The sequence below is a fragment of the Brienomyrus brachyistius genome, chromosome 22, assembly GCF_023856365.1.
Source record: "Brienomyrus brachyistius isolate T26 chromosome 22, BBRACH_0.4, whole genome shotgun sequence".
NCBI lineage: Eukaryota > Metazoa > Chordata > Actinopteri > Osteoglossiformes > Mormyridae > Brienomyrus > Brienomyrus brachyistius.
The window spans coordinates 4800091-4821772 of record NC_064554.1 but is presented as its reverse complement, the minus strand read 5'-3'; the positions used below and the strand labels follow the sequence as shown (position 1 = coordinate 4821772).

Genomic DNA, 21682 nt, shown 5'->3' with positions numbered 1-21682 from the left:
GTGTTTAATACGTGTTTTTGTTAAGATCCACTTATGTTTCTGTTCCCTTTTAATTTGTGTTTGTCCCGTGAGCGATGAGCTCCCAGGTCACGCCGGCCGGCTTCTCTTACTGCTTCCGGCCCGTGTTCTGCGAAGCCTGTATGATTTGAACTTAGTTATGTCTCATTCCGGCCCTTAATAGCAAGCCAACCAACCAGAACCGATTCCCTCCTGCCACAGATCCTATCTGCAGTTAGGAACAAATTTTAGGAGGAAGTATGTGAAAGTCTAGACTGCAGGGACCCCGGCCGTCGCGGTCCGGCAGACCTGGGAAAACACGGCACTGGCCTCCTGCCTCCTGCCTCCGGGGCTCGACTGGACACCCCAGGACCAGACTGGGAGGAAACCATCGGCACCCTGGCTTTTATAAAATGCTGACCATAGCTCCAGTGCCCTCTGTGTGCCCCTTGTTAAAAAGGCCAGATAGTTGGAAGGATGTTTTTTTTTGAGGGGCGAGGGATTTGCCAGGACCTGCTCGAGAAGCCGGATACACAAAGTGGCCCCGAAAAGGCTGCTTCCTTCCAGGTGCCTCTTCTCATTTGCTGGGGGGTTGGTGTCAGCCAGTGCATGAAGAACCACTTTCCACCCCATTCATCCTCAGAAATATTACCTTAGCCCAGTGCCCCCCAGCCCCACGGCAGTGCCCTCCTGATGGTGGGGGGGGGGGGGGGGCTGCCCCCTGGAATGTGTTGCTGTGGCTCCCTGGCGTAACCAGAGCCCACGCAGCCTAATCTGCTAATGGAGAAGCTTCCCTTTGTCTTCCGCCTTGTTTTCATTCCCCTCCCGCCACTGCAGGTTGGGGCACTTCAGCCCTGCCTGCAGGGGGGGGGGGGCTGTTGGACCACCACCTTAGCGTTTCAGGCTGCATACGCCGGCCTGTACTGTGTGTGAAGGCATTCCGCCCCCCCATGGATTATAACCGCCAGTTGACCGGGATCCTGCACGTTTTAATTGAATGCGTGCACCTTGCCACCAACACATGCAGACACGCATCAAACACATGCAGACACGCATACAGACATGCACACAAATACACGCAAACTGGAATGCAGGCACATACAGAGACACACAGGCAAACATCCACCCAAAGACACATGCAGACACACATGCACGCACCCATACATGTACGCAAACACACAAACACCTGCACACGCAAACCCACGCACACAAACACACACATATAGGATTACTGCTCCGGCCCGGTGTCTCCCGGCAGCGTGGCAGGGGCGAGGGGAGGAGGGGGTCCAAACCCGAGCAGGCCTGTAAAGCCACGCTTGGGGGGCCTGCAGTCACAGTGCCGCCTTTTTATTCAGCCAGTGGGGGTCCCGCACTGGAGCTTAGCTTCCTGTATCCTAAAGTCTGACAGATGTGAAGTGAAATCTGGGTTACCGTGACACCCAGGTTCGAGACTCACCGCAGGGTGCTGTCACCCCCCCCCCCCCACCCCCACCCCCACCCTCACCCCTGTCCTGTGCTGTTAATCCCGCAGGCGCCCCACTGAGCCTTCCTGCCCTCCCCGATCCTGCCAGGTGCCACGCTGGGGGGCACCTGTCTGAGCAGGGCAGCAGAAGATGACTTAATACCAAGATCTGCACCCCCCCCCCCCTCCTCCTGTGACAGCTGCCAGTGACAGCTCGGGCGGGGGCAGAAAATCTCACTTTAATCCCCCCAAACCTTCTTCCCTTGTGGGACTCCCGGACCTGTTAGCGATTCCCCCAGGCCTGGTGACCAGGAGACGAGCAACACGAGGAGGAGAAGGTGAGAGAAGAAAGAGAAGGAGAGAGAGCCGAGGTGATTACAGGCTTAGGGCGGGATGCTTTCCGCACAGCTCTGTGCATAACCCCGAACGCTGATCTGCCCACAATGAAAGACGGACCTGTCAGCGAGACATCGCCCCCCCGGGCCTTCCGCCAGCTGCCCCCCCCCCCTCCCAGCTCCCTTCCAGACAGCCCACGTTTTTGCCGGAGCTGAGAGGGAGCAAATATGTGGACTGCCTGTGGGTCCCCAGGGAGCGGATTGGGAACCACTGCTGTAGATGAGTCCCAGCATCCTCCGCAGCAAACCGGGGGGAGCCCTTAGTACATTTCAAAGACGCCCTGACACTCTCCACGTACTCCAGTCTCTCTCTGGCTGCCCGAGGGCAAGACTGGCAGGTTGAGGGCTCTCCTCTCACCCCCAAACTGGCCCCATTTTCCAGTGTTCCCAGGAAATCTCTCACTTTATCCAGTTCAATTACAAAGATATCACAGTGTTGGGGGGGGGGGGCAGGCTGTCCAGTCCAGCTGGGGCGGCAGGCAAGTTTGAGACAGGTTTCTCTCTCCACCCAAGCCTTTGCAGGCAGACACTGGAGCGTTTTCAGCGTCATGAATGCCGTAATAATCCTCTCATACGGATAAATGAATAAACAGTGTCAGGTTTCCGTTCGAGAGGTTGGTTTTTTTTGTCTGAGTTCTGTGTCCGTTCATGCAGCAGGGAGGATTCGGGCCAGTGGTGAGGACCGGATCTTCCGGAGGGGATTATGATGACGGGAGGGGTGCCGTAACGATCCATTATACGACTGTGCAAAATGGAAAGCAGTTAAATAGAAGAGGAAAAAAACAGGTAGTGGGCCAGTAAACAGACTTATTAAAATGCTGCAGTTCTTTCTGCCAGCAGGGGGCACAAGCAGACTCCCACCCCAGAACCGGAATCCTCTCTCATTCGTTTCCACTCGTTAAGTTCCAGGTGAGCCACTAATTAGAGAGGAGATACACTAACGTGGGGGGAGGGGAATAGGGGTGTGTGGGTGTCAAATTATGCCCCGGCCTACCAGCACGCCCCGGGTTACACGCTGGAGATGGGAAATTCTCCGGGGAGCCGTCGCCGGCCGGAGCGGCACAGACAGGCCGGGTCGTGGCAGCCCCCACGCTGCACCCCCACACTGCGCCCCCACACTGCACCACCAGTCCGACACACTGCGCTTTCTATTTAAGATCCTCACATAACTCAAAGTCCCCCTAAACACTGGAATCAGAAACCACCCTTGGAACCGGCAGCATAATTACAGATTGGCAGGCGGCCCCCGCACTTTGATTTCCCAGTAATTCCAGCGTAATGGGCTATATGGGGATGCCTCAGTAGGTGCTGGGCGGCATGAGTCATTCTGAGATAGTGGGGGTGGGGGGGCGGTCTCCCTGGCCTGCCGTCGCTCATGACGTAGCGTCTGATGCATCACGCTGGCCGGTAAACCGCCTCCTTAATGCCAAAGGGACACCTGAACAGGGGAGACTGACCCTCACCCTAAAGGCTGCAGTCTCCAGGTCACATGCACAAGGCACTCGGCGACCTCGCAGACAGCTGACCTCACACAATCATTGCGAAGTAAATTCCTGGCATTTTTTGATCATATAAAGATGGTTTGAGTTTTAATCCCCCTTTAGGTGCTGCCCGTCATAAAGGCTGTCATGAGCTCTAATTCGCTCTTTATCTCCAGGCCCTTGCTTAGACCCACGTTTCGGCCGAGATCTTCTCTATCCATCCAGCCGTTCTGGATGATCAGTCATTATTTTGTTTTAACAGCATTAAAGCAGTGTGAGATGGTACTTATACAGGCTACTGCATCACATTTGAATTTCATTCTCCTATACACATATGCCCCCCACCCCATGGCCCCCGGAAAGCAGTCTCACCACGTGACTCAGAATAACGTCCTCGCTGCCAGGTCTTTATGGCCACATTTACTGCAAACCAGGTCCCATAAAACTATTTATTGGGGTTGATGTTGTTAGATACACGGACCTCAGTTGCCAGTAAACATGTTTGTTTTTTTTTTTTGTCTTGCTTTTTAAACAGCCCATGAATGAGAACGGTCCCTGGGCTGGGATCATGGGTCACTATCATCCTGGGTTTGGGGTGGAGGGGATGCGTTGGTTTGGTGTTGACTGCTGGGCCAGGGGTCACTGGATGGACGTGCACCTTCACATGTGAAAACCAGCCAGATTTGGAAAACTATACAGTAGGGATTTTGCACCATGTGCATATGTGTGCAGAATGAACATGAGTCAGAACAGCCACAAACATACTTGGGTAAATGATACAATCGTGACTGTGGCTGCGGCCAGTGGAAAGACTCACCTCAAACGCCTTCCTGTTTAGACACGTGTAGCTGTCATTTTACCACAAAATGATTATCAGTTTTTTTTCTCACCGTTTGTGCAAAATGACATTTTGGCCACCGTTTGCTATCCCGCCCCTCAGATTATTTCATAATTCCATATTGGAGGATTCCTGAAAAACGCTTTATTAAACTCTTTGGTAATCCACTGTCAGGAAACTTCTTTTTTAGGTTCATTCTTCCAGAAACTTTTGAAAATATTTATATTGTTAAGAGGAAAACTTTCTACAAGCCAAATTTCAATTCCAATCAAAGACCAACATGTCAATTTACTTCCCGAATCATTTCATTAACGAAACAGTTCATAGCTTTTGAAATGTAATACCTCTGAACAAAAGAGCATAAGCATTGTTCCGGTCCTAATTAAATGCTGTAAACTTCACGTACTAGTATTATTCCCGAAGGGTTAAAAACAACACATTGCTTATAAACATTCACTTCTCTTAGGCTATGTAAGTGTAAGATGGCTTCGCTGCCGTCTCTTCATGTCAGATAACCTCAGTATTTTTCTCCTCCTCGTAACTCTTGAAAAGCCGAGTGTCAACAGGGAACCTGCTTCCGTTGAGCATGTCTTTGCTCGTCTCATTTATAACCTTTCGGCAACAGCTTTTCTTCTGAATTCGTTCATTTTGTTCCTTTCCTGGATGAAAAGACAAGTCGGACATAAACATGATAGGTGCAGCTCGTCACCGCAGCGATCGCTGGTTTACATAACGGCTGCTGCTATTTACTGATCAGTTCGAGCTTGTCAATCGTTATTAGATGGCGGATTAAAGTGATGTCTTCTTTGTATGCATAGTGTTATGGTTAATTAAACGTCCTTAGTAAAAATTCTTGTTTGCTTATGTTTGACGTTGTCAATTTTCAGCAGTGGCCTATTCATCTGACGAGTCAAAAACTACTTCGTTTTCCAGCGTTTGAGTCAATCAGGGAACCATTAAGGGCCATTAAGTCATTTGTGTGGATGTTGCCACCTTTTGGCGTACGTGTGCCATTTAAATAAAGCCGTGTTTGTTCTGCGCTGTTAAATATAAGACGATCACACATTACTGTTAATAATTTACACGACAGGTATGTGGGCAGATTATCTGCAGATGACGAATTATGGACTCGAGACGTGTCTGGCATCACAGGGAAAGCGGAATTTGATTTTCCATCTTACGTCGCGGCTATTCGAAATCGGACATGTGAGGGGGAAGCCAACTGTGTTAAGGTTCAACCTTATATTTTTTGCAAAGAGCATGAATAATGAAAACGCAAATGGTAATAGCCCAGGCTGTAATCATGCTTAAGCCTACACACAAGCTTCCAACAGTTTTGTCTAACTACTTGACGCAGAATCAACAGCCGGCGCCCAACCAACCAGGTCCCAAGTGACTGGGTGCGCGATCAGCGCTCAGCGAGGGGAGGCGCGTCCCCGCCACTCCGCCAGCCCTATATTGTCGGGCTAACAGACTCTCTGCTCTTCATTCAGTCCCAAGACTCCGTGTGATCTCCTCTTACTGCTAGAAAAGGAATAGAAAATGCTGACTCGGTTTCCAACCAAACCTTTCTCAGTTTTTTTCTGGACGTGAAACCTGGATTGTATAATAAGAAGACGCCGTACTTATCTGAAAACAGAGACCATAAGCTAAGAAGTCAGGCGGATTTCCGTATCACCTTGAACATATAATTTATTAGAAGTTTTTTGAAAAGATTTTTATTTGTGAACTTAAGGCTTTTGGGTGTGATCACGCTAAATCCAAGCATACACATAATGTGCTGAATTTTCCTGTTTTTATTTTGATGCGCTTGTAATTTTACTGATAATGAGATTCTTTCACAAGTTCGCTAAACTGAAAAAACATGCTGCCCCATCATCTCTTCAGTTGCTATAAAGCAGAGTCTCGGAGCAGCGGAGCCATACAAAACTAACTATGAATAATCCCTGAACCTGAACATTGAAGAAAGTTTACTGTACGAGAACTGCAGATCACGGCGTGCCGAGAAGTCTCCTTACACGGTACCCTTTTCAAGGGATGGTTCTGAATTCCCAGCGCCCAGGAGCAACATTGAGGCTCCTACAGAATACCTTTTTGTTGTCCGGGGAAAAACTGAGATTAAATGGAAATGAAAACCGCAGTTTACGTCTTCGTCTTCTGTGCCTTTTGTCGGCAGTGTGTCACTTCTGAGGTAAACCGTGAGACATTTTGCAACGCTGAAGTGTTTGTGATCGCTGCTCCCGTCTATGGAGAAAGTGGCAGCAGATGCCACCCTTACCGCAATCAAACACCCCAAACCTAGTATTCAGGCTCATACAGTCCAGTGATGTGTGTGTGTGTGTGTGTGTGTGTGTGTGTGAGCATGTATGCACCGCAGCTCGGATAATGCAAGGTTCACCTGACACTTGGTACTTTGTGCAAGTGTGATTAACTCTACAAATCGTATCACTGTGCCACTATTTACCCAACGTTTTGGTTATACGGTCAACTTGTGCTAGACCTGAAACTTAACTTGTGCCCTCCGGGCGATAAGCAATTACAATGGATCTATAGCGACCCGTAATGGCTCCCGTGAGGCCACGGGTAATATCAGATCATTGGGGGAAAGGCTTAAGATTAGTTTTTTCTACGACTTCACGTGTTGTATCATACAATAAATACTGTAAACTTAGGCAGGCCTGATTAATGTTTTCACCATCTGGAGAGAATTAAGTGAAAATGTGTCGTTCCATTTAGAATAAGTATCAGAGGTGTATAACCGGTTTCAGAAGTGCGGGGTTCAACTCCTGATTTTCGGCGGCGTATGTGGCGTGAACGCGGCTTAGAGGCTATTTTAAGGCTGCGGAAGCAAGTGTACGTTTGCACGGAAAGCGGCTCCGTCAGCAGGGGCGATTCGTTAGCCGTGCTTCGGCCATGTTAAGTGATTTAGACCGCAAAATCGGCAGCTTGCTGCAAAAGCACTAACCCCTTTCTCCCTGTTTTGCCCTCAGGACTTACCGCAAGAACTGATCGAGAAGCTGTCCAATAGCGAAATCCGCAGCATCAGCGACCTCCAGCGGCTACTGGAGATAGACTCCGTAGGTAAATTCCGCTTCTCCTTTACTTTCCCTGACCTTCGCTCGCCGGCTATCGCGCTCTCACTGACGGCTGTTTACCTGCGCGTTTATGAGTTACTAAGCACAGGGCAGCCATAAAACTAAAAAGCAACAAGGAAAGATAATCGATCCTCGAAGATCGTCCAGGAATGGATACAGTCGGTCAAGAATGATCCATCAGCGATTATGAAAACGTTTATATTAGTACATTTTCCGAAAAAAGGTGACGTGCAAATGGTGATGAGTGGTTCTCAGTGCAAGCGGCGCTTGGGCATTTCGGTTCGCCCGTCCTTGCGCTGTAGCCCGGGCTGTACAGGTACAGGCAGTGCAGTTTTCAATAACAAATACAAATATCCTGCGGCTTTTCGGTAGATCACCACTCCAGTCCAGTATAAACAGCTATAAATGCAGACCGCACAGTGGTATGTATATTAAACGTGAAGCGGGTAGTAAATCAGATACGATGAAAGCAAATTTGAAAGTGCTCCCTTTAACTACGGACGAGATGATTTAATTTCCCCGGTTTCATAGGCTGTGCATTCAGCTTTCGGAAAAAACCTTAAAGCGCTCGGGAGGAAGAAAAAAAAATCACTTATATAGCATGTGAACATGGTGGACTTTCGTTATGGAGTTTTTTCGTCCGAATTCCTGCGACAGTTGCCTGTGCAATAATCGCTTTATAGCGCCCGGGCTGTAAACCGAGTGTACGAGGCTGCAGCCTGAACGGCTCAGCGTGGTTCATCCATCCAGATTGTGTTACAAACCACAGGCGTTCACGGGAGCCTTTATTTACACAAGGACGTGCTATACATATAAATATAATCGTTTCGGAAGTGTATGGTGACAATAGATAAATATAGAGTATAAAATCAATAAATGAAAGTTTTTTCATTTATCACGGAGAATTGACGTGTTTCTGGATAAATTGTAGAGTAAATTTGTTAGTGCTCCAGTATGTCGGCTATTTATATAAAACAAATGGGGCGCGTTTGAATGTGCGCTCCTGTCAGACACTGCATGATGCTTGTACGTGAATTAAAGCGCCACTTTGTACGGTGGAAAGTTTCCGATGAAACGTCGGCACCCGGGTGACTATTACTGCGACGTCAGTCTGTAGCGCATAAAAAGCCTTTGATGCTTTTGTTGCAGCCGACGCGTAAAACCGCAGGACTGCAGCCGCGAGGACGTTTGCTGCATGTGTGCCCCAGGCTGCAGGTTCGCTTACACCAGATAGTATGGGGTTAGAGCCGTTAATTTTTTTCCATGTTTCTATATAAATACAGTTCGTCTCTGACGTTGGAACTAGATGCTGTAACATGCACGATTTTTGGGATATATAATAGGGTCATTGATCCAGACTGGGAATCAAAGATGCATATCGTGCTAATTGTCTGAACCTGTCTACACCTGGATCAGGGCTGTCATGCCTAGTCCGTGATTTCTAGAGCTTGCTATGGGGCAAACATGTTTCATGCAGTCACTCCGGGGGGGCTCTTGTCATTTATATATGTAAAACGTTCTGTTCTGTGAGGCTTCACTGGACTCGATTCTGTCCTTGTGCTAATCTTGCTACTGGGATTGTGTTTGGTAATGTGGTGGTATCTGAGTGAAACTGCAGACAGTCCCAACGCCATCCCCCCCCCGAGGCCCGAGGACAGCATGTCGTCCCAGTCACCTGTAACTCCTCCTCCTCCTCCTCCTCATCGTCCATTGTATGACACTGTGCTCCCCTGCGCGCCAGGACAGAGAAAGAAAACGGCTCCTTTTGTCACACAGAAATAAGTCGGTCCATAAAGACCTCTTTATCTCGATACCGCTGCTGCCCCCCCCCCCCCCCCCCACATCCAGATTCAGCACTCTGACAATCCCTGTCTCCTGGTCGCCATCATGGGCGTGGCAGGGTTGGGGGGGTGGGGTGGAGTTATGGAGAGAAAGACCTGTGAAGGGTTTTCAGATGGATGTGAGGCTGCAGATATCAGACGGCTGTTATTGTAGGAGAGCCTGATATCCCCCCCCCGACAAAATCCTAGTGTAGCAGGCTCTCCGGGCAGGACTGGTGATAGGTCATGCCCCCCCACTGGGGATTGGGTGACGGACTGGAGGAAATGCCCCCCTCCCCTCACCACTGCAAGCACAATATTTAAAGTGGGAGCTAGATAGACACAGAAAAGCAAGAAACCTAATGTGTAAATAAAGAAATGTGGTCAGGGTGGGGCGGGCAGTCAGGGCCTCTGCTCTGCTCAGAGGCAGCGAAAGCAGATTGGGCAGCGGCCTGCAATTCCAACAGGAGTGACACCCCTTGCTTTCAGGTAGCAGAGCCATAATCGGTTCAAGTGGAACGAAAGGGTTTTGCTCCATCTGGGGTGTCATCCTATAATCGGTCACCGTTCACTTATGAAGGAGATCTCTGTCACACAGTGCTACACCTGCATTTGATACTCTCTGCTTTCCCAGGGTGTGTAGGGAGACTGACAACCACTGATTATATAGTTTCTGCCATCTCAGCGGGTTTGCGGGCTCCCTAAGTAACGTCGCTCTACTTGTCATAAAATCAAGGTGGTGAGAAGGAGATTAAAGCATGCTGTGATGTTTGCCCTGGACCAAGATTACACCCTTGCCCACAAAGGGAAAACTCAGGAAAACAAACATTTTTCCCATAATCCTCAGCAGTCTAATGATTAATTATTCACTTCATATGTATGTCTGAGAGTTCGTGCAAGACCCTGCGCTGAGTGTGCTCCAGGGCTGGAGGGTTAAACAGTAGGGTGGGGGGACGGGGGGGTAATGAGAGTAATGTGGCTGATTTTTGTCTTGCTGGGTTCCAGGAAATGAGGTCATCGAGGAGTCCAAGTACAAGTACCACAAAGACCTCTTGTCTGGCTATTCCAACCTGAAGAGCTCACAGGTCCACAGCAGGCGGAAGCGGAGCATCGGTGAGTCTGTGTGGCCCCTCCCTCAGCTGGCAGAGCAGCCCCCTTTATTCCCTCTCTGTATTCTTTTACGGCTTCCTGTGTTTGTGTTTTTATAGTTTGTTCCCGTTTTCTGTTTGCCGAGTAATGTTCTGTTTGACAAAAAAATAAAGAAATTCGGGGGAAGCCTGGACGGCACTGGCGAGCAGCTGCTCATTGTGCTTTTAAACAATTTTGAGGATGTTTCAGTCAGACCTTCATTGTGCCCGGACCCTACATATATAATACGTTTATTCAGTGGAATACTCAGCGTTGGCGGGTGACGGGTAGGGGTGGATTGCCTTCTCGGCCGCGGCATGCACACCTCGCCGCGCGTCGACAGCGAGACGTATCCCTGAGCAAGGAAATTCCACACATTCAGCGCTCAAGTCGCGGCTCGCCCGCAGGCCTGGGCTGCGCTGTGCTCCCCTGGCCCCGCGCCCTCAGGAGGCAGCAGCACCCTCTGCGACCTCCCAAGCACGGCTCTGTGCCGTTCCTCGGGCCGCTGAGAATGCCATCAGCCGCGTTGCTGTCGTCAGTGGTCTGGGCCCCGGCTGTCAGCGGAGCCTTTGGGCTGCTAGCGGCTCAGTTTCAGCCTGATTTGAGCTCTGACCCCTCAGGGGCAGCAGTGTGGGTGCTGGCCTCCCTGCTGGCTTCATGGTCATATGTTGCAGACTCATGACCTCTTCACCGGTGTATATTTCTCATTGGCCTCCTCTGGCCCTGAGTGGGCTGCTATCATGCCCTCCTGCCTCGTCACCCAAGATGCACCCACTGGTCTTCCTTTCCTATCTCCCCCCCCCCCCCCCCGTATGCACACAATAGGTTCCTGAATATGTGTCTTGGTCTATCTGTCTGCTTGATGGGTCTCTGGTCCCATCATCCATCCCATTTGTGACTCCTCCCCTTCCCCCTCTAGAGGAGGCGGTGCCGGCGGTCTGCAAGACGCGAACGGTGATCTACGAGATCCCGCGGAGCCAGGTGGATCCCACTTCTGCCAACTTTCTGATATGGCCGCCCTGCGTGGAGGTGAAGCGCTGCACCGGCTGCTGCAACACCAGCAACATGCGCTGCCACCCAGCCCGCCGGCACCACCGCACTGTCAAGGTGAGAGGGCGCGCGCATGCACCCGCCGCCACCAGTGCACCGTCAGTCCCTGAATCCCCCAACCCTGGCCGGCTGGCCAAGAGCCCGGGTCCAGTAACCATTACAGCAGCTGTTGGACCAGCAGGGAAACCTGATAGCCCCCCCCAGATCAGGATGCTAGAGCAGATATTAGCAGGCAGTGACCCACACTCCTGGCACCAGGCATGCGTGTGTGATCGGGGTGGGTGGGGGGGTGGCTGGGGGGGGGGGGTGTGCCGCCCCTCTGTTCCACATGCCAAACCTCCTCAAACGCAGGCAGGAGACAGTTGTGCAGTTTGTGTGAAAAGTCACAAATCAGAAGAGTTCTGCATTTTCAGGTGTGCATGTATGATCCCACCCCTGCCTCCGTATCCCCAGCTGATCTGTCGGGTCACATGCCAGTGACACATCTGTTATCTGCCGTCGGGCACAGAGCTGCCACGCTGGATCGCTCTGAGATGCCGGGCCGATAGTGCCGCCGAACTTGGCCGCCCCTCAAAAGGTCTATCTCTCCAGCATGGGCCAAGCGACCGTGACCGTCTTTAAGTAGGCCCTATTCCCCCCCCCGCCAGCCTTGTGTAGTCTTGGGTGTCACACAGACTAGGCCAGCGGGCTGTGGCAGCTTAGTTTTTATAGTCCCACCCCAGGACTGAGTTGCCCCGAGTCGCTCTGAATCGCGGGGCACATGGGGGGGCAGATTGTGTTCTGCACCCCAGTGGGCGTCGGCTGCTAAGGGATGGAATAAGCTGAATGGTTTGATTGAATCAGAGGGTCCCGTGAGTGTGGTTATATGAGGAGGGGGCCGGGGGGGGGGGGGGTCTATCCCGACACCCTCTTCTGCCCGTGTTCGTCTTTCTCTGCTGCTTGGCTGTTTTGGGGGGACATTTCCGTGGCCGGCTGAGAGAGCCTTATGTCCCAGAGAAAGGTCAGCCACATGGGGGCTGCTCCAGGATATTGCGTGTGGGGAACATTGTCTCCTGCCAAGCCCCACCCCCCCTCCCGCAGCGTGAATGGGGGTTCAGTCTGCTTTTTCGGGTATATTAAAAGGCCACATTCTGTGTGATTCTTTCCAGCGATGCTCTTATGTATTTGAGCAATTGGATTTTATTTATTTACTTGCCTCCCTTCTTTCCACCATTTCCACGAAAAGAAAACACGTCCTTACAAGCTCAGCCTGTTCAGTGCCGCTGTGATTTAGAGAGAAAGGAGGTGGGGTTGGGAGGAGCGAGACTTCCTCCCTCAGCGTCTGCTCAAACCCATTATGTCGATATGAGTCCCCCCCACCCCAGAGGAGTAGCTGGGGTTTGTGGGCCGGCGGCTGAGGGACTCCGGATGCTGCAAGTGGAGCCATTCTGATGGTCTGTCTGCTTGAAGATGTTCTTCTCTTCCTCTTCTGTCTCCATCCTAAATCCAGGTGTGCACCCCCCCCTCCGAACTGCCTTTTTTCTAGGCCGGAGCTCCTAGTGACATTAGAGTCTGCACCCCTTGGGGGGGGGGTCTAGGGAGTGTGGCTGATCAGCAGGGTAGGGGTCTGCAGAGTAATGAGGTGCTGAGGGCTTTTGGGAGGGACGGCGCTTTGATAGGGCTGTGAATGTATGAACATGCAGGCAGTAAGGAGCCCACGCGCCCGTCTAGCCTCCGGCAGCCTTTGCTGGCATAGAGCAAAATCCTATGGCCAGCGGAGGAGACAAAGGGGGGGGGGGATCCGCATGAGGAGGGTGATTTATGTGTGTGTGTGACGTCCCCTGGCTTACATTTTAGGGGGGATGACTGTTTGATGTTCCTCTAGCTGCAGTGTTTTTTTTTTCTTTTGGGGACTTGTCGCAGCTTCCCCCCCTCCAAGCCACCCACACTCCCTGAAGGTCAGATGTTAAGCAGTAGCCATGGTGGGGGCCACTGTCAAAGGCACTGTCAGCTTCTTGCAGCTCCGCCCATTTTTGCTGTCCTGTGCTTCATTGGTCCTGCCTGGGATAGAACCCAGTACCATGGGGGCTGAAATCCAGCCTACTTGCCACACGCTGGTTTCTCCATGTCTGTGCTGCTCTACCTGGCCTCTGCCCCCACCTCTAACTGCATGATCATCCTGCACTAGATCTGAGGAGCAGGTTCAAAGTCCTGGGAGGGGGTGTCTGTTGTACCCGTGTACCTTTGGCTCTCGGGCCGCTCCGGTCTCCCATCGCGCTGCCCATTGGCTCTCGGGCCGCTCCGGTCTCCCATCACGCTGCCCTTTCCCTTGCAGGCCCTGGGAGCCGGCAAATCCTAGCTGATAAGGTCCAGAGGTTTGGCATGGAACTGGGTGCCATCTGTCTGGTGAGGGGATTCTCCTTCCCTGGGGTGCTTTGATATCCGATATTCGCAGAGAGCTTCGCTTTCTGGGGAGTAACGTGGACAGGAGTCGAGGGGGTATTCCCGAACCACGGCGCACTGACGAGGAATCGGGTCGGAATCTCCGTGCGGTGGCTTTGTTTGACCGCCAGCTGGAATCCTGCGTTCTCGGGTGTTGTGCCCCCCCCCTCTCCCCCCCAAGAAGTTGAAAGCCCTGCATTTCATCGCTCATTTTCAAAGTAGGAGTAACTCGGAACCCAGAGCCGGGGGTAGGGGGGGAATGTGAGTGTGGGGTGGGTGGGGACACGTATGGACTTGGCTTAAAAGCTCATTGATTGTCTCCATTGATTTATTTGATGCACTTGAAGTTGGGGGGGGGGCCGTCCACGGCAACCAACAAAGGCAGAGTATTTCACGTCCCGCTCGCCGCTTCATTTGGCCGCTGACAGATGAATTGCAAATCCCCCGTTTCGAGAGGGTGACGGAAAAAAAGAAGTGGGTCCTGTTTTCTTTATCCGCTCGCTGTTCCTGCTGCTAATTGGCCGCAGCCCACACATTCACCGACGTGTTTTTGTTGGACGTGGAGCAGAAACGTTTCTTTCCATGGCCCTTGTCCTCCCGTGGGGGAATTCCCAATTAACCCCTGGGCCCCCGCCCCAGATGACGGGCCCCTCGGGGTCTCCGGAGCGGCCCCGATTCCCAGCACCCCCTGGTAGATTGGATGTCATTCCTCTGTTGCTCCTGGAGCTCGTTCTCAGGCTCGGTTCCCCGCATGGTCCATGATTTATATAGCTCTCCTGCGGGGAACGGGGGGGGGGGGGGGTTCCATGACCTAAATATGGGTGTGAGCCCCAGGAGGGTAGTAGCGCTCTGACTAAATGAAGACCGAATTGGATATGAAAATAAATAACTGATAAGCTACAAGTCATCCAGGGACAAAAGCCTAATACAGAGGAAACAGCTCTTACCCCCCCCCCCCCCCCCACATTCCTGCATGTCAGACGCAGTGCTGACTGTGGCTTTAGCTAGTGTTATGGGGCCTACATGGGCCTGATCCACGCTAAGCCCTCGCCAGGTAAAGCGAGCCGGACACGCCCATCTGGGGTGGCCAGTGGGGAGCTGATTCAGTGTGATGGCCACGCCCCCTTGCATGCAGCCAGGCGTCCTCCTTGGGCCGCATTCACCCTGGGTGTGTGATGCAGATCGACCGGGCTGTCTGCCCTCAGGACCCTTGGGGTTTCCCCAGTTCCAGTTTCACAGAAAGTGCCTGCCTGTTCTTTGTTCTCTGACTGGATGATTATGACCCCTGAAGTCTGAGTGGCAGAACCTTTTGCCCGAGTACCCCCCACCCCAGGGCAGTGTGGCGGGCCTGCTCCCACTCAGGGCTGTCACCAGGCCTGGTTTGACGGCTGTGTCAGCCTGGGTGTGCCCGCACATCTTGCCCTGGAAGAATGCCCCCAACATCACATGACTCCCTGTTCCCTCCCCATGCTGAAGCCACACCACGTGCCCAAACAAAGACTGGTACGCTGCCATGGGCCGGACGCTGCGGTTTGCTTGTGACACGTTTGCCCCTATTCCTGTCGTCTCCCCCATCTTCTTTCTTTTTTCCTCTCTTTTTTTCTTGAACTTTTGACCTGTGCACCCCACTGTCCGGCCTGTCGGTAGCACAGATACACCCACCCCCCAACCCCCGCATGTGGAATGCTGCTGCATGAAAGTGCCAAAGCTGGCGTGTGCCCTGCCGCTGTTTGCCTCTGTTGGAACTCGACGTGGCCGCGGCCCGCTTACACAATCACCGCATGGAGCAGCACAGCCTGTTTGCCTCTGTTGTAACTTGCCGCGGCCGCGGCCCGCTTAGACAATCACCACATGGAGCAGCACAGCCCTGTTTGCCTCTGTTGGAACTCGACGCGGCCGCGGCCCGCTTACACAATCACCGCATGGAGCAGCACAGCCTGTTTGCCTCTGTTGTAACTTGCCGCGGCCGCGGCCCGCGTAGACAATCACCACATGGAGCAGCACAGCCCTGTTTGCCTCTGTTGGAACTCGACGCGGCCGCAGCCCGCTTAGACAATCACCGCATGGAGCAGCACAGCCCTGTTTGCCTCTGTTGGAACTCGACGCGGCCGCAGCCCACTTAGACAATCACCGCATGGAGCAGCACAGCCCTGTTTGCCTCTGTTGGAACTCGACGCGGCCGCAGCCCGCTTACACAATCACCGCATGGAGCAGCACAGCCCTGTTTGCCTCTGTTGGAACTCGACGCGGCCGCAGCCCGCTTACACAATCACCGCATGGAGCAGCACAGCCGCTGTTTGCCTTGTTGGAACTCGACGCGGCCGCAGCCCGCTTACACAATCACCGCATGGAGCAGCACAGCCGCTGTTTGCCTTGTTGGAACTCGACGCGGCCGCAGCCCGCTTACACAATCACCGCATGGAGCAGCACAGCCCTGTTTGCCTCTGTTGGAACTCGACGTGGCCGCGGCCCGCTTAGACAATCACCGCATGGAGCAGCACAGCCTGTTTGCCTCTGTTGTAACTTGCCGCGGCCGCGGCCCGCTTAGACAATCACCACATGGAGCAGCACAGCCCTGTTTGCCTCTGTTGGAACTCGACGCGGCCGCAGCCCGCTTACACAATCACCGCATGGAGCAGCACAGCCCTGTTTGCCTCTGTTGGAACTCGACGCGGCCGCAGCCCGCTTACACAATCGCCGCATGGAGCAGCACAGCCCTGTTTGCCTCTGTTGGAACTCGACGCGGCCGCAGCCCGCTTACACAATCGCCGCATGGAGCAGCACAGCCTGTTTGCCTCTGTTGTAACTTGCCGCGGCCGCGGCCCGCGTAGACAATCACCACATGGAGCAGCACAGCCTGTTTTTTTTCTTCCTTGCCCAGAGGCATGAATACTCACATTAACTTTAAATGGTGGTAATATTCTTCTCAAAGACCCCCCTCTCCCTCCCCCTGTGACAGCTTTTGGGCTGCCGGAGGGGGGGGGGGTGCTGCAGATTACATCACCTGCATGTTTTCCCTGGTGTGCTGTCTGAAAAGCAGAGGTGACACAGTTCTGCGACTGTGGCTGTGCCTGTCTGCTACTGGTGGGCAGTCTGACCATGACGGTAAAATCTGTCTACTGGGAAAGAGGGGTGGTGACAGTAAAAGTTTACTTGGGGGTGGGTAATGGCCCTGAATCATTTGCTGTTTGGGGTTCTCGACATTGTTGTATTAAAACACAAATGATTGGTTAAATTTGGTCTGTCTCTGTTGGGCAGGGCACTGCCTGCCGCATGCCTGCCAGTGAACACACCCCTTGCGCAGCATAACCACGCCCTGGTGTGTGTCTGTACGAGCCACTGGCCTGCTGCTTTCGTATCAGCTCAGCACTGGAGAGGAACCCGCAATTTCACTGGCATGCGGCATCCAGACATCGCATTTCGTCAGCCGATTCTGGCTCCCTGCGCTCCCACGATCCGCCTGTCTGCGGGTGTCACCGGTGCCCTTCCTGCTGACCCTCCCCCAGCCCCCCTGCCCGCTCAGCTAGAAACCCCCCCACACACCCCCAGTGTTTGCACACCTGATTTAGCAGCACTTACCTCACATTCACTGGAATGTGCGTGGTTACCGTGTTATTTTGCCAAAATACTTTAAGTGTTGGTCATTTTCATTGCCTGAACGCCTGCCTGCCTCTTTCTCCTGTAGAGTTCGACCCCCCGGCCCTCAAAAGCCAGTCATGTTACAGTCCGATTGCATTTTAATTAGTGCCTGACTCAGACTTGGAGTGTCTCAGCTGAGCAGAGAATTAATTCTGTGAAGACAAGTCAGATCCTTTGAGGTTTGAGCAGAAATGAGCAAACCGTGGAAACTTCTGTTGTGTGAAGCTTGTCATGTGTTTGCTGCAATGGCTGATGGGTAAAACCAGAGGATCTAACCCCCCCCCCCCCTCCCCTCCCCTTACCAGGTGGCTAAGGTGGAGTATGTGAGGAGGAAGCCAAGACTGAAGGAGGTTCTGGTGAGGTTGGAGGACCATCTGGAGTGCATGTGCACGCCGCAGCACCATGTGCTGGAGCACTCCGAGGCAGAGCCAGGTAAGCGGGGCCTTCCGTCGCAGTACCGCCGTCGTCATGGTGACGCCCCAAGCATGTGGTTGGTCTTGAACTTGCCCTGGGTGGCCTCTTTAAGCGCCAGCGTGAAGCCAAGGTGCGGTACGGCTGCATGTTACTGCAAAGCGTCACACTGTTCTCGTCCATGCGCCTACGGGTGCATTTGTCTGCCATTGTTGGGAGTTTTTTTTTGGGGGAAGAAACCTTGAAAAAACAACATCTTGCGGGCGTTTTTTGAAATTTTTCGAATGAATCCGACAGAACCATTCGGTTTTTCGCCTATGATGTGCTGCCAAGTGGTGGAATTAGAGTGTCAGGTGTCTCAGGACGAGAGTTAGCATGTCCCGGTGGAGGGGCATGGATACTCCGGCAGATCCTGCATTTCACAGGGGCCCCAAAATAAAAATTCAGGGGCCCGGTTGGTGAAATCTATGCAGTTTAAATTTATTTATATATACATTTTCTCAAAGTACTTCACATTATCCCCAAGCAAAGCCCCGCAGTGAGCAAGCCAGAGGTGACAATGGCAAGGAAAAACCTACTGGTAGGAAGAAACCTTGGGAGGAACCTAGACTCAAAGGGGGGACCCATCCTCCAGGGACCTGCAGCAAAGTCCCAGTTTGTAAAGTAAAATTGTGTATAGTCTGGGTATAAATGCAGAAGGTCCAGCTGATGTCAGGACAGGCAGGGGAGGAAGCTGCTTCCTTCAGCAGGATGGAGGGGTGGTGTGGTTCACTGCTTGGGGGCCTGAGGGTAACATCCCATAATTTGTGGTTATGTCCCCGGTATGCCCACGGTGATCATTATGATTGTCTGAACAGGCACGCGTGGTGCACCCTGTCCAAAGACCTGGGCCACAAGCTGCTAGATCCTTGTAAATTCCCTGATCAAATGCATCCCAGAAGAGATAAGCTGCTGATTCGGAGAGATAAACCGTCTGAAGTATTTACTGTGTGTCAGTCTGAGTTGGTGTTTTTACCCCCAGAGGCCTGCTTGTTCTCAGAAGCCTCTTTATGTAAATACACTGCATCTCTCTGCCCCCCCCCCACCCCCCAACTTGTGTTTACAGGCCGCAGTCTGGCTACAGGTAAACAAAGGAAACGCAAAAAGTTAAAGCCAAAAGGAATTTATAGGTATCATAATAAAACACACAGTTTGCTAAAGTCCGGAGCACCTGCAAGTCAAGCAGGTAGGACTTTAGCATGAGCAGCCAATAAAACGCTTGCTGGCTCACTGCCAATCAGGGCACACAGAGGCCGATCATAGAGATGAGCCATCAATCGAGCTCACGGAAGCAAATTCACCAATCACCAGTCACCAATCACGGTTGCCGGAGGGGCCAACTTCACGCAGTCACTCCGGCTCAGCTCTCCCTCCCTCAGAAAATGTGCATGTCTGGGCTGCTCTCGTTCAACTCTCACTTGTTGGTGTCTCTACACACCATCCCCTCTGTGTCCCTTCTCCTCTATCACGCACTCTGATGGCTGGGTTTGCTGTCCCTGCTCATTTGTCCCTTTGTGTCCTCACCTGAATGCGAGGCCACTGCCGCTGAATGATCGCATGTCATGCAACAGTTTTAGGTGCATGAGTGGACGTTTGTTAAAGTCCAAATGTCCAGGCCCTGAACCTCCAGCAGATCTGAGGATGTAGCCTTTGATGAAGCTCTCCAATTGGTCGGGAAATCCATGTGACTTGTGGAATTGTCCAATTGAGTGGCTGCGTCACTGACATCGTTTCTTCTGCCCTTCCAGCCGACGTGAGGTGAGACAGTGGATCTTGGGGGCCTTCAGCGTGGGACAGGACGAAGAGAAGGGGCCATCAATGTGCTTCAGCTACTCCCCCCCTACTTCCCTACCCCATCTGCCGCCTTTTAAAAGCAGTCATTTAAAAGACTAAAACAGAGAATTTAAATACCAAAGGTGCTTACTTACCTCAGCTGGTGACAACTTAGTGTGGGTGTCCATACGCAGTAAACGGGACGCCGATGTTGATGGTGGTGATGATGGCGAATACGTCAGCTGTGCTGAACTGGCGACATCCAGGATGGAGGACGACCGTTTGCTGTCTTTCAATGCAGAAGTATGCAGCCCAGAAAATGACTGACACTGTAAGGGGACCAGGTGCATGATGGGAAAACTGAAAGGGCTCGTTCTGCATAAATGCCAGTCGTTGCTGGACCCTTGTCGGGGAAAAAAATGTGACCGATAGGAGCGAGGACCTCATTCTGGAATTTTTCCAAAGAACCTTTCGGAATCGTGGGAATGTTCTTTACTGGCAATGTTCAAACTTGGGTTCTGTTTGGATGTTTTCTTTTCCATAAACAAAAACTTCTATAGTCAATTTCTTTTATAGCCTCTTTGTTATTCATTGGATTGTATGTCAGTATGGTCTTTGCATAAAACAGATGAGTTCTTTACAATAATTGCTACTAATAAACTATTTATACATTTAATGTTTTTGTGCTACTCCGCGCTGCAGATAAGCAGACGTGTAGAAGTGCCAGACCCGCGTCGGCCGACTCTCCCCTCTGCTGTGACCCACAGACATTCATTCGCGACGCTGCATTGTGGGTCTTTCTGGTGTTTGTTGTCTTTGCTTTGTACTGGAGGGGGGGGGGGATCTCAAGCATAGTGTAACAGCTGGAAATGTGTGACGAAGACGAGAGAAAAAGGAAAGGAGACTGCTTTATTTTTGGTAAATCAACAACAAAAAAAAAAAGAAAATATATTATGCTTACTTGTATTCAAGCCAGGAAGTATGTTTTCTTTTTGTCTTTTGTGGCGGTAAGACGATATTATTTTAAAAAGGGGATATTGGGGTAGGGAGGAGGGGGGGTCTGTACTGAAAAGTTTTGGGGTGTGGGGGCGGTAAGATCTACTGCTCTGTGACAGGGCCCCTTGTTTGGTGTAATTTTTTGGGATAAGCGGTCATCAGTGTGCAGATATCGTTGTGCCTGGGGGGGATTGTATGTGCATGGGGGTGTCTTGTTGCAGATCATCCATTCATGGGGCCAGCTTGCACTTTTTGGGAGCCCAGGTACACGCGGTTGGGGCCAGTGCTCACGCGCTCGCAGCCCCGTAAGCTCATGCTCCCGCATCGTGTGAGGCCGCCACCCCCCCAACGTCATGCCCGCCGCTGATATCGCGGTGTCAAGTCCGCCACAGGCCGGGCTGCTCCCTCGAGGGGCAAAGTTCTCTGCCAACAGGTGAATGAATGGCCTCCTTGTTGCCTGAATGCTGCTCATCAGGGAAAGCAAACATCCTCGCTAATCCCTTAATCACTCCTCCCATAATGCACCTCGGGGACAAAAGGAGGGGCACGCAGAGCAGTCTGGTGGATGTCAGAGGCGCAAGGGTCCTGATGTTACTGCAGTTTGTCGGTGTGCCACACTGATTTAGTCGTCCAAAGTTACGCCTGTTGTTTATTTCCCCATTCTTTTTTTTTCTCAGTCGGCAAAATAGTGGCCATGGCTGGCACTAAAAACTGAGACAGTGAAGGATGCTTTTCCCAGGCTGCAGTGCTGAGGTCTTTTGTTACAATGCTGTTCCTGCTGCACTAAAACGACACACCAAGCTTTCGCCGTCTTTCTGCTCTCTTCCGGTCAGAACGGCAATGATCACTATTTATATATTTATGATTCAGTGATAAATATATTTCTACCTATTAAACTTTGTACAACCTTTGCTTACAGTAGTTTCTTTGGTGATGAGACCTCATCGATGAGGTCCATGTGGTCAGCTGGGATGGGTGGGGTCTGGGGTGGGAGGGGCCATGTCTGGCTTAAGTGGGTTAGTGCTTGTGAGACAGGGAATTGAGCCACTGGTGTGTGACATATGAATAGTTTGGGCAACGTTGTGTTGAGCTCCTGACACCCGTCTTCTTCAGGCAGAAGTTCAGGCAGAAGCTCCT

At 52.0% G+C, this 21682-nt stretch overlaps 1 protein-coding gene across 2 annotated transcripts; it reads left to right on the top strand.

The window, feature by feature from the left end:
* The first annotated feature begins 5577 nt into the window (after positions 1–5577).
* On the top strand, positions 5578–20225 carry LOC125718185 (platelet-derived growth factor subunit A-like). 2 transcript variants are annotated; one of them, XM_048991825.1, is made up of 7 exons: positions 5578–6364; positions 7164–7254; positions 10094–10201; positions 11136–11323; positions 17632–17758; positions 18843–18962; positions 19525–20225. In XM_048991825.1, the coding sequence occupies exons 1-7, from the start codon at positions 6296–6298 to the stop codon at positions 19536–19538; spliced, it is 717 nt and encodes a 238-aa protein (XP_048847782.1). In that variant the 5' UTR covers positions 5578–6295; the 3' UTR covers positions 19539–20225. The 2 variants fall into 2 exon arrangements, with proteins under 2 accessions (XP_048847782.1, XP_048847784.1); XM_048991827.1 differs by lacking the exon at positions 18843–18962 and having other exon boundaries at positions 5607–6364.
* The last annotated feature ends 1457 nt before the right edge of the window (positions 20226–21682 follow it).

Excerpts from the sequence above, each read along its gene's own strand:
- LOC125718185 (XM_048991825.1), top strand. The coding sequence starts at position 6,296 with ATGGAAATGAAAACCGCAGTTTACGTCTTCGTCTTCTGTGCCTTTTGT. Across the intron at positions 7,255-10,093 it reads ACTGGAGATAGACTCCGTAG|GAAATGAGGTCATCGAGGAG; the intron begins GTAAATTCCGCT and ends GCTGGGTTCCAG. Across the intron at positions 11,324-17,631 it reads GGCACCACCGCACTGTCAAG|GTGGCTAAGGTGGAGTATGT; the intron begins GTGAGAGGGCGC and ends TCCCCTTACCAG.